The sequence below is a fragment of the Cupressus sempervirens genome, chromosome 6 (genome assembly GCF_028749045.1).
Source record: "Cupressus sempervirens isolate cs-2001-9-10 chromosome 6, ASM2874904v1, whole genome shotgun sequence".
Classification (NCBI taxonomy): domain Eukaryota; kingdom Viridiplantae; phylum Streptophyta; class Pinopsida; order Cupressales; family Cupressaceae; genus Cupressus; species Cupressus sempervirens.
In genome coordinates this window covers 641,178,502-641,191,772 of record NC_143123.1, presented here as the reverse complement: position 1 = coordinate 641,191,772, position 13,271 = coordinate 641,178,502, and the positions used below count along the sequence as shown (strand labels likewise).

The following is a 13,271-nucleotide window of genomic DNA, read 5'->3' as shown; positions in this document are numbered from 1 at the left end:
TCCCCCGTTTGTGGCCTCACTGGTTCATAGCTCCAGGTCAAAGCGTTTACCCCTCTTTAAAAAAATAATAATAATAATAATAATAGTGAAGGATAGATATCAAATATTTTAAGGCTGATAAGCCATTCAAACATTTGATTTCATCGATTGGATTCATCCAATCGAAGCTACAATCATTAACAATATCTACTTCACTAAGAGGGAGTGTAGATGTTTGTAGCTGCAAGAGATCCTGATTACCGCATTGTACTCTTTGATATACTCCGGCTTGGAAATATGAAGACATGCATTTGAAGCTATGAAGAGACATGCAAGAGACATGAAGAAGCACGCATTTGAAAATGAAGACTTTCAATTATGATATGAAAAGTCTCTCAATTCAACATATATATCATTTCTTTATGTGATGAGTTCTGTGTTCTGTTAGAAGCATTGTATTCAGAACTCTATTATTTAATTAAAGAGATTTTTTTGGTGTGGCTTGGTTTTTCCCCTCATGTTGGAGGGTTTCTCCATGATATATTTTTTCGTCTTAGCATTCTATTTTGTTTCTTGTTGTTTAGCTTTATTTCTGGGAAAAACATTAACAATACCACGATTAATTGTGAGTAAGGAAAATGCTTAAAATGACAGTTCTGATATAATATCAATATGTGTTGATTTTAAGATAACTTCCTTGGGTGTAAATGTTGATCAATCTCAACAAATCAATCTTAGACGTTTGAACTCCTTAGCTGATTACTTTGATCTTCCTTGGTAATTGTATTTGCTTTATGAATGTGTATTTATTTGATTGACTGTCTGCTGAATATATTTGATTGATTTGATTGCTTAATTATCTGAATGCTTCTTCATTCTAATCAATGGTATACTATTTTTACCACTGCTAACACCACCCATTCTTGCCCATCAATGACATTAAATAGTGCCTAATGCTGTTTATGTTCTCCATGTTACCAATATTGATCACTGGCTTGACTCATAATAATGTCAACAGTCACCTTTTTCTGATTAGGACTTCTTTCTTGAGCGATTTATGCAATGGATGATGTTTTCTCATGTTCTGTTTGCTTGATATGGTTCCCTTGATTGATGATCTCATCCCATCACAGCCTTCTTCCTTTGAAATCCATCATTCCCTTGAGGATAGTGTGATGTCCCCAAGAATTTAATGTAATAACCATATTAAAATATTTAATTAATTGGTCCAAAAATAATAATAATATAATACAAGAACCTATAATCAATTAATTTAATTAATAAATCTGGGGGCCCAAATTAATAAAATAAAAATATTTGTATTTGAGGTTCCAATTGATTTATGTATATCTTGGGCCCATTTTTTATTTTGGTCATAGGTAATTGTTGTTGTGTCGGCACTTGTTGTGCACCTCCGGAGTTTTCCTTTGAACAGGTATTTATGACGAGAATAGGCCCTTCTTCTGCTTCTGAAAATCCAACACCAACCTCATCAATCAACCCCATTTTTCACGCCCTGCATCCTTCCTTCAAATATTTGCAAAAGGCCCTTTTAATGCCAGAAAATCATTGGTTCGGTTTGCCACAAATGTGACCCCCCACAAAGGGAAAAAAACAGGGTGCGGCAAGAGATGGCTTTGCCATGTTTGCCAAAAACATTACCACGGGTGATATATCAGAGCTAAAGGCTATCTGGCTGGTGATGTTGGAATAGGTGCCAAACTATGGAAGCAATTACACTGGAACAGTAAACTGAATTTGCGAACTTGACTGGAATATATGTGGACAAAGTCCTTGCAACTTTTAAGAAGAATCTAAAACATTCATCCACTGATATGCATGTGTCTTCCAATGCACCAATTCAAACTGAAGAGAGCTCTTGTAAAGATAAAGGGAAGAAGAAAGCGACTGAGAAAACTTCAGTGATGGAGTTTATGAATATTCAAAAAAGTAAGCAAGCAGATGATTCAGTGGCCAAATTCTTTTATCTACAGGCTCTTCCATTTCATTTGGCAAGGTCACCTTATTTCAAAAGTATGGTGAGAGATATATTGACAGCTGGACCATCTTATGCACCCCATTAGAGAATATAGATTGCGAACCTCCCTCTTCAGCAAGCAATATTCAAAACAACCATGACAATGGAGGAGATGAAGCAAATAAGGACTAGGACTGGTTGTTCCATTGTCATGGATGGGTGGATTGATATTCGTCATAGGCCACTTGTCAATGTTATTGTTACATGCCCTTATCATTCATACTTTCATAGAGCTATTAATTGTTCTGGGAAAGTTAAGGATGCTGATTTTCAGTGTGGCATTTTGAGGGAGGCCATTGAGGAGGTTGTGACAGATTCAGCTCGTGTATGTAAGCTAGCTGGTTTGATGATTGAGAATGCCTACAAACATATTTTTTGGACTCATGTGCACACCTTGAATAATGCTTTGAAAGACATTGGCACAAAAGATTGGTCAAGGCAGCAGTGGTAGAGTCTAGTGACATACAAATATTTGTATGTAATCATCACACATCGCTTGCACTATTCTTGTCCTTTTCAAAGAAATAATTTCTCAAAACAGTTGAGACTAGATATGCAACCTATTATATTTTGATGGAGAGGATGTTGGAGGTGCAAGATGCTCTACAATCCATGGTTGTTTGATCAGATTGGAAGAAGTGGCCTCAATCAAAGAAAGATGAAGAGAAGGCAATGAGAGAGAGTATTTAATGAGACCTAGCAGGCCAATACCAAGTAAGAAATCTGAAATTTATTTTCTACTATTGAATTTGTTAGTTGTTAACATGAACTTTGTTTTTCATTGTGTTTTTAATAAAATAATTTTTAAATGTTTCTTGCAGGTATATTCTCTATTGAAGCACCAGCTGTGAAGGTAATCAAGTATGCAGATATAGACTTTCCTAGCTTGGGAGAGAGATATGAGACTTCTGATAGCATGCTGTATCAAATGATGCAATATGTTAAATTGCAATTCTATGAGGACCGTATCTGGCCTATGTCACAAAGAGGTGGAATACAATGAATACCCCTCTACATATACTTGCCTATCCTCTTAACCCAAAGCGGTATGAACCTAGACCTGGCAGAGTGGCTCGTTAAAACAATGAAGAGGTGATAGTGGGGCTTATAGCAGCCCTTGAGAAAATGTTTAACATGGAAAAGGCAAATTTTCCTGGAGGGCAGAGGATTCAGTTTATTGATCTTCAGGATCCTACATTCAGCAAACCAGAGGCTAGGTTGGCTAGGCACACTTTTTCACAAAAAAATCCCATTGGATGGTGGAAATTTCATGGGAGGGACACATCAGAATTGAAACAACTTGACATTCGATTGCTCTCATAGATTGCTAGTTAATTTGTTGTGAAGAGGAATTGGTCCACCTATGGCTTCATCCTCAACATTAAAAGAATCATACTTACTTCCAAGCGAGCTGAAAAACTTATTGCATTTCATAGTGTTTTGAGACTTCAGGACCGATAGACTATAAAGTATAGACAGACACCAGCAATGCAGTGGGATGTTGATCCTGAAGATGTTAGGCAGATTGACAAGGAGGTGCAACCAGGACTAGTCGGGCTACCATTGGATGATCCACTTTTTCCAGAGGGATAGTGACTCAGATAATTCAGCACCTTTGGATATCGATAGCTAGAGTGAAGCATAGTTTCATAGCTTGTACCTGTAACATGTTATATTTGATGTTTGAAACTTTTTGGATAGATGTTTCAGACATTTTAAGTTAGATATATGTATTGATAGAACATGGTTTTAATGTCTGAGACTATTATTGTTATACTGATTTACACTGCTGCAATTATCGTTTATGTTGTTATACCACTGTTCTAACCCATGAACCAGTGATTTATGTGTATTGTCTTGATATGAATTATTGACATGTTTCTTCTTTCTCTCAATCTATCTATAATATCTTAATATATTTTTTAAAAAATTACACACACACGCACATAGATTTTAGAAATTTGTACACATTCGTCCCCTATTTTTGGTTGTTTAGGAAATGTCCCAGAAATGCATCCCTGCTGTCCCTGTCCCCAAAATGCTATGGATCATAGCAAAATAAAACATTTTCATTGACAAAATGATTAGCATTAGAGTTGAATGTGAAGGAATTATTATTATTCATTTAAAACAATTTACAAGTCCTGATTTCAGATCCTAATTTTCTTTGATAATTTCTGAGTCTAAATTCTTATGCTGCTTCAAATCTGGTATCAAATGCCTCGTATGTCTTCTCCAATATGATTTGTCAATGGGAAATTCACTGATTACAAGTTTTTTCTGCTTCTCATTATTGCTTGAACTGATTGTAATTCTGGTGAAATGATATTAATTTACCTCTTTATAGAGGAGCCTATGGCTAAAAACCCTTTAGTTTGGGCCAATTAAATTAGGGAGGCAATTTAAATTTTAAACTTTGATTTTTCCCTCCTAACACTAGTCAACCTAGATATTTAAATTAGATTCAGGTTTCAATGGATTTGAAATAATTTAAACTAGTTTTTTCCCTCTAAGGCCAGATACAAGCATTTCATTGATTTGGGGAGATAAAATTCACCTAGTGTAGAGTGGAAATATCACTCAAGTTCATAGAGATATGATAATCATACAGAATAACACAATTGAGATACATATAAAGTAAAACATAGAATGTACCATTAATACCACAATATCAGTAGGCGAGGAAATGGTTTCTTTTATTAATACCAAAATCAAATGAGTACATTGACAATATTCCAAGTACTTAAAGGAGGGTCAGTTGGTTGGAAACCAACCGACACATTCCCTCACCTCCTAACTACCCAACCCAACTAGCTATAACAAGTACTAAACAAAATAGTTACTTTATACGGACTACATCTATCCCCCCCCCCCCCAAAAAAAAGATGTCGTCTTCCAAACAACTGCTGAACATGAAAACAAAAAAGCTTTGACTTCAAGAAGAGGGATGGGAGGACATCCCTGTGCTTCACGCTCCCCGTAGTCGTTGCAGGTCTCGTTCAGTTGTCTTTTGTTTTGTCCGAACACCTTGCAGCACCCTTAAAGCATCCATCTTTTTGGTTTTTGCTATGGCGATCTTGCTTTCCAATTCAGCTTTCTCTATTTTCCATGCTTCCTACATGGCAACTTTTTCCGCTTCCCACTTATGTTGAAGATTTTGCCTTTCCAGTCCCCACACCTTAGTCAAGCTTTTTTACTATGGAAGTTCCAAAAAGGTTCCCCGAAAGGCAACTTCCATGGCTACAATGGCTTCCATGAGAGGCAGCGATTGTTCCTACCCACGGGAAATGATAGAACTGCTTGTCCACGTAGTGGCCATGTCCTCCTCTAAATATCCACCCTATTCTAAGAGTCCCCAATATGCATGGCAACCAGTCTGCATAAATGCGGCCAATGCTTTTGTTGTTGCTATGATAGCTTCCATATTTTGAGACCTAGTCTGCTGCATGAGCTCCCTAGTAGAATGCTCCATGGCATGCAACTCGAATAGAAACAACTCTACCTCGATTGCAAAAGAAGTTGTGTCCGGAGGTTCTCCACGCTTGCTTTGTATCTCTACCTGTTCCTCAGCAACTCCTTGTAGAGGGGAAGACACCATGCCTTCTTCCTCAAGTAACCTATCAGTCTCCTCCCGAGAAATCGTGTTGGATAAATTTAAGGGCTCTATTCAAAATTTAATTCAAACACAAGGTCAGATTCCGACCTCGTGTTAGAACTCGAGTTCCAACACCTAGTCATATTTCGACCATGTGTTGGAAATCTCTCCTCCTTGCATTTTGATGCCAAAATCACCCATTCAACCCCTTGCTTGTATTTCATGATTTCTTCTTCTTTCTTGATCTCATATCAATGCTTTTTGGTCTAGCTTTTCATTGGTTGATGATTAAATTCATACCAGATCTGATTTCCATCTCCCTTTTTAGTCTTGATATCTGATTATCAGCCCTAAAACTTTGATTGATTCACTTTCTCCTTCATTCAATTTCGTTTCTCCATTCATTTGAAGGTGATTTTGCCTTATATGTGCTTTGGCAGGCTTCCAAACTAGGGTGGAAATGTTGGGTCTCTTGGAAATGGAATTCCCAAGAGAGGATGGAATCTGATCTACCCTTGGAAATCCAGTTTCAAGGGGTGGTTGGATTCCAACCACCTCTTGGAAATTTTCCAAGACTTTGAAAAAACTGCGAAGTATTTCTCTTTCCCTTTGAGATCTTGAATTCCCCCTTTCAGTGCTTGGTAAAAACTTCTTCTATCATTCAGTGCTCTGATTTTTTAAATGATATTCATCTCAGATCTGAAGGTTGAAACTCATTTCTTTCCCACTTTTCATCTCAATTTTCATTCCATATTTTGAATCGTGGGTTTCATGCTTTCTTTTTTGTTCATCAAATCTTAACTTCACTCGCAATCAGATTAAAACCTCTTCAAGAATCAGAATTTTTCATCTCAGATTCACTTTTGGATCCTGTCATATCAGTCTTCAATCAAGGCATATCTCCATCCTCAAAATTGCTTAGTGCTGAACACATAGCTAGCAACTCTTCTCTATGGCTCAACTCCAAATTGGACAAATCTTGCACCTAGAGCTGCTTGAATCTAATCTCTAGGCTAGGAGACTCCAAAATTGCCATTAAACTAAGGCCAACCAAGACCACAACTCCTATTGCCACGCTAAAAGAGGGGATCCCCATTTTCATTGAGGTGATGTTGTGAAAACCTCACAACGGGACCTAGCAGTTCCACTTTTGCACAGATTAAGTGAAATGCATTCAGTATTGTTATTTTATACATTTGATTGCATCTAATTATTTCAGTGTGGCCCCTCATTAAATAACATAAATCCAAAAGTTAGTTGGAACTTGCAATTAAAGATTCTGGCAGGTGAAGATGAAGATGATATTAATCTCGAGGAAGAGATATAGAGATTCTAGAACAAAGCCTTGTTGAGAAAGCACCTGAAACAATATGAGCTCCTTAAAATGAACTTTTGGAGGTGATGGATGGTTTAATGGCAATGAAGTATCAAAACATCTCAAGGATCTATATAAAAACATGAATACAAGTATATTCAAGAAATGAGTTATAAAGTATCTGGTACAAATCTTACTCAAGATAAATTTATTTGTAAGTTCAATTCAGATTTATAAATTGTCACAGTATGGATGCTTTGCAGGATATGTTGCTTGAGAAGTTTTCAATTGTCTGACTCCACGAACTGTCAATTATAAAGATTGGATTTTCAACTAGATATCCCACAACTCACATGTTCTGCCTCCTTCATTGATACTCTTGATGATAGTTTTTCCAAAAAGTGGCACTACTTTGAATGTTAGAAGAATCCATTATGTGCATATCCAAGATGGTGCCTTTTACTCTTACTGGTTTCATTGGAAGGCTCCATTTAGGCATCAATAATAGTATCTTATCAACTAAACAAAAAAAATTTAGTAGCAAATATGGCAACTGGATGTTCTGATTTTGTTGTGTATGAAAATCTTTGGAACTTCAAATTTGCAAAGCTTATTTTATATATTTTTTTGTTTAATTGAAATATTTTTCCACTTATTAATATATTGATACAGTACCTCATGCATACTCCAATAGTCATAAAACAAAGTTAAGTTGCATTGGACAAGCTCGGGCTTTATCTTTCCACGTAGATCACCATCTCCTCTCAATACAACCTGAACACAACAATGTGATTAATTGTGTGATTAATTTTTCTGTAGCAGAAAGACAAAATAGCACTCAAAGATGTTAACAGATTAGCATTCAGGTAAGAAAACTAAACATATTTCCCCGTATAAACTTTGCTAAATCAGTGTTCCTTCAAGTGCATTGACAACCTTTCTATAATGTCCCCTGTAAGGACATTAAGTAATTTATTATATATTTTATATTTTGACACTAGACCTTTCGCAGACCAAAAATTCCATATATCTGAGCTTTTTTCTCGCTATTTCTCCGTGTTATTTTTCTATGTTAATAATCCCTATATATAATATCATTCTTAGAGTCATGTCCTTTTATAAATAATAATTATATTAAACATATATAAATTATATCAATTATTTCTTATTCTTAATATTAATAATATTATTTTTTTATTTTTAACATTAATTGTATTACATATATAAGGCATAATATATTCACTTATATATTATAATTATTAATTTAAATACTATGTTTTATCATTTTATATAATAATATTTAATTCTCAATATTTTGATATATTATAATATGAATATAGCTATACCACTATCAATATATTATTATTATCATTATATTTATTTATTTATAACCTATTTTGATGGAGACATGACAATCCTCCCCTCTCAAATTTTGCTTGTCCTCAAGCAAGATCATAAATTCTCTCATAGAGCCAATATACAAAGCATATAATTAGATGCATGAAAACACAAAGCAAACACAAAGTAAACATGTAGTGCATGAAGACACAAGGTAGACAAGAAATAGACACATGAATGCATGAAGACATGAAGTAGGCACAATGCAGACATATAATCCATGCTTTTTTTTTATTAATGCCTTGCAATTTTACTTCTTCAATAGAATCCTACAACCACAAGTGATCATTAGTACACATGTATATATAAATTTGTGAGTCATGAAAAATTACTCCCAGGTCAATCCCATACTATGTCCAAGAGCGGAACGTTGATCCCCTTGGCCTCGATGGTGGTGTTTCGCATCCACAAGAGGTGGCCTACTTAGAAGGATGCTTGTTTTGTTTTGCTCTTTTTATTTTTCTTAGTGGAGAAGAACACTTAAAATGTAAATCGATTGCTTAGACACCAGACTCAACGGTTTCCCTCAAGGCTTTATAGATCCAAGCCCTTAAGCTCATCTTGGACGTACCCTCAAGGCATCTTTGGGACGTTGATCCTTACCCGCCTCGAAGCTACCGATTGGCTCGATTTTCACTAGCCTCTCCCTCCAAATGCTTTTGTTCTCTCTCTTGAGGCTACCTTATAGGTAAGTAATAAGCTATATATGAATTGAAATGGTCACGCTATCTTGGTTATAACTCTAGACTAGAAGGATTGATGAGATACAATACATCACTTTGACACCAAACTCAACGGTTTCCCTCAAGGTTTTTGTAGATCCAAGCCCTTAAATCCATCTTGGACATGTCCTCAAGGCATTCGAAGACTCTAACCCTTTACCCATCTCGAGATAACCTGTTGGTTGGATTTATGCTGGCCTTTTCCATATTGTATCCCTACTTATTCCTTCTAGCTTAGATTTCAAATAGGTGTGAGCATGATTATTATTTAAATGAAATGATTAATAAATAACATACATACCTTAGAGATGCATAAAGTCTTATTCTAGTAATAGAATGTCCTTCCTTTTGTGTTGGTTATGTATTTTAAGCCTGATTGTATCAAACATAGATTGCAGAACAATCCTTAATTTTTTATACCTTTCCTAGGTATCATATGCAATAAGATGTCTGCAGATTATATATGAGGTATAGGCTATATGTGTTGTTTTGACTATTTGTATTCAGGTTCTTTTTTGTCTTATATTCCTATTGGTTTTGTTTCTTATCTGTTTCATTGATGTTCGATCCTTCCTTTTTAATGTCCTTACATACTTTCATATAATAAATCACCATTACTATACAGTTGTCTATTGCTCACACAACCACTGTAGACCATGCCTATAACCCAATAGCTCGAATCTATAGAAACATACACACAGCTACTATCGTTTCCCCTATCTTTAATAACATTGTGATAGCAATAAAGGAAGGCTCCCAACAAAGGATGAAATTTCATCTATTTGAAATGTCAATAGGCTCTGTGAGACATATTTCCACACACATGGTTTAACAAAAATCACACTTAACACTTCCTAGTCTTGATTTCACACAAATCACTCTAGCCTCTTAGACAAAGTATCGCAGGTAGAAACATTCCTTGAGTCTGTAACTTTAGATTCAACTGGATGGAATGCCCCTACTACCGGTACGCTCATCATCAGTTACTCGATTGTTTCTTGGTATTGTTCTCCATTATCTCAACTAATCAAATTTCTTGTGTGATCCCGACTCTTAGTAGAACCATATTCAAGATGACCACGCACAATATTTGCTCTTGTCAATATTCTTTAACTTATAGAACTTGATTACTTAACAAATCTCAAGCATCTTAGAAATCTGCAGCTAGTGCAAGAATTTATTGAAATCTTTGATTATAGTTTCTCTCAAATAAAAATTAATCTTGCTCTAATCCAACCTTTGTTTGCGCTCCATATGAAATATTTAAGTCACCAATAATAAGGTTTGACTAGCACTTTTTAAAATATTCAATTCCCTTTCATGCAAAAATAAACATATTCTCCACTTGGAAAATAAATGATTAACGCTTAGTTGTTTAGACTTTGTTGTTCGGAGGAATTATATTTTGATATCTTCGCTTGATATTTCCTTCAAACTTTGATATTTGCATAGTGTCAAAAAAATATCGTTTAATTCACCTGATACTTCTTCCCAAGGTCTTAATAATATTCACCCTACTAAGGCCATGATAAAAATATCAATCTTGATGTCCAATGTATGCGACGGCATAAATATTTGAATTAAGTGGCAAATACAAGCACGATATAACTTTTAATCAAACCTTATAATATATTCATGCTTCCCATGACAAACATGATGTAAGCCTCTCCGTAAAATTGCAATATCGCTCAAATTAATGTTTATTCAAGACAAAGACAAACAAAGTAGTCTCCTTTGCGATATTCATTCCACACAAACATTTATGACATTGCAAATAAAAGTGATGTCTCTAATACCAATTGTAATGTCCCTACTAGGATGTTAAATAATTTCTTATATATTTTTTATATTTTTCCACTAGACCTTTTGCAGACCAAAAATTCCATAAATTTGAGTTTTTTCCTCCCTATTTCTCCATGTTAGTTTTCTAAGTTAATAATACCTATATATAATTTTCATTCAGAGCCATGTCCTTTCATTAATTATAATTATATTATATTAATAATATAATTATATTAATAGTATATATTATATTAATAATATATAGATTATATCATTTATTAATACTATATAGATTATATCAATTGTATTTCTTATTATTAATATTAATGATATTATTTTTAATATTAATATTATTACATATGTAAAGCATAATATATTCACTTATAAATTATGATTATTTAAATATTATGTTTTATCATTTTATATAATAATATTTTATTATCAACATTTTATTATAACTATACCATTACTAATATTAATATTTATTTATTTATTTATACCCTATTTTGACAGGGATATCACACTCCCTGTTCCGGGACATAATAAGGACCTTAGCATTGCCCTCCCAGCCCAAAAAGAAGCAAAAGAAAGGGGCAACTGCATTGTCTACACCATTATGGTAACAGCCAACTATCCTTGATGTCCCTTAGCAATCTTGGGTACATGAAGCCATCCTCCACCTGCATTGTGATATAAGTATTTAAGTAAAATCCCAATTCAAAAGAAAACATAAAACCCAAACCCATTATAGGAAACCCAATGATATACCCAAAAATACTACCCCATTTACATTTTTTAAATTACTATAAAAGCAAGAATAAGTCAATAAGCTGCTTTTTTCACTTGAATGACATCAAAACCTTTTCCTTTTATGTTTGCTTATTTAATAATTATTTTATACATAGAAACATCTTTTTTTTCTCCATTACTATGGAAAAAAAAATTGCTTTAATTTTACACTTTTGATACCTTGATAATTCTAAAAATATTGCTGCTTTTATTGATGTGCAAAAACATTTGTGGTTTTCAATTTAGATTATTGTTTTTTGTCTCATATTTCTAATAAATAGCATTTAGAACCTTGATTTGGGTAATAAAAGTGAGGAAAATATGGGACAAAGTGAGACCAGCCAAATCCCCAAACAGGTAGTTAAGTTGGAAGCCATGAAATACACCAACAAATTTGCAGGTTTAACAAAGATAGTCAAACCATTTATCAACATCAAAAGATAGACTCGGCAATAGCAGCAACAAATTAGTGGAGGAAACATTGATAAAGCAATCGCTGTGATATTACAACGAAACGCATATAGAAATACTTCATTGAGCATTGTAAATATAGGAAATCAGACACTTAATCAGACCAGGTGTCATCTATTAATGCTCCAACTACCGGCGATAATATAGAAAATATTGCTTAGCTTCTATACACGCATATATTTGCCATGTCTATTAGATAAATATCAAATATACAAACAGCATTGCAACATTCCTTCCATAGGATAAAGAAAAAAACTTGTACTAAGGGAGAACCACTATGGGCACCCTCGCTACAATGACAAGCAAGGAGAGAATGGCTATTTAAGGGCACCCTATTTCACTATGAAAGGGAGAGAACGGCTAAGGGCATCCTAATGCAATTTCCCTTCCAACCCCTAAATTAAGGAATCGTTAACAACCCCAAGATCTCTAACCATGTAAGGATGGAGAGGAACTCCATGAAAAGGGGAGAACATTTATTAAGGGGCACAGTACAATGCCTCCTTATTCCACAACTTAAAGGTGTAAATACTACCTCACGACAGAGAGGCTTGAGGTGTAAGAGAAGGGTGGTGAGTGGGCTTATAAGTAGATCATTCTAGAAGGAACATTGCGGCCTAGTACAAAGAGAGCACTTATAGAGTCAATTAACCCCTAATGACCTTTGCCTAGCTCCACAAGATGGCAATTATCTGTAGAGAAATAGGAACATGGTAGGGAAAAGTAGGTACAAGTTGTCAAGCAAGAGGCCTATGGTAGACATCCACTCTTAGGCTTGGTGTATGAATTGCTTTGGGCGGACCCATCATGTCTCTTCCTCCAATGTGTTTCTAATCCATGAATATAATGCGGCTTGAATAACCTTATTTCAACTTTCTGAAATATTTTGACTTCAACCACACACAAATAAAACACAAACAATATGTAGGCTTACCAAATTCCACCTGTCCGTATAATTTTGTTGCTAGTAGGGATAATACTATTTCAGTGAAGTGTTAGCCACCTAGCCAAGATCAAACAAAAACACCCAAAAAATCATATTCCATGGCATGGTACTTTTACATAGTATTAAAAAATGTCTATGACTATGTAAGTCCTAAATTAGTGTACAACTAAACACGTGTATTCCTAAATTAGTGTACAACTAAACACATGTATTATTGTTCAAATTAGAGACTATAA

General features: G+C 34.6%; 1 protein-coding gene across 6 annotated transcripts in view; it reads right to left on the bottom strand.

The window, feature by feature from the left end:
- LOC149553858 (Met-10+ like family protein) overlaps nucleotides 1-13,271 on the bottom strand; it is a 169,863-nt gene that overhangs the window by 116,749 nt on the left and 39,843 nt on the right. For 3 of the 6 annotated variants that reach the window (XM_089789224.1, XM_089789220.1, XM_089789221.1), the window contains exon 3: nucleotides 7,603-7,701. The exons of the other annotated variants lie outside the window; for them this stretch is intronic. In XM_089789224.1, the coding sequence (XP_089645350.1) occupies nucleotides 7,603-7,701 (99 nt within the window). The remainder of the gene's footprint in view (nucleotides 1-7,602; nucleotides 7,702-13,271) is intronic. 6 annotated transcript variants of the gene reach the window in all.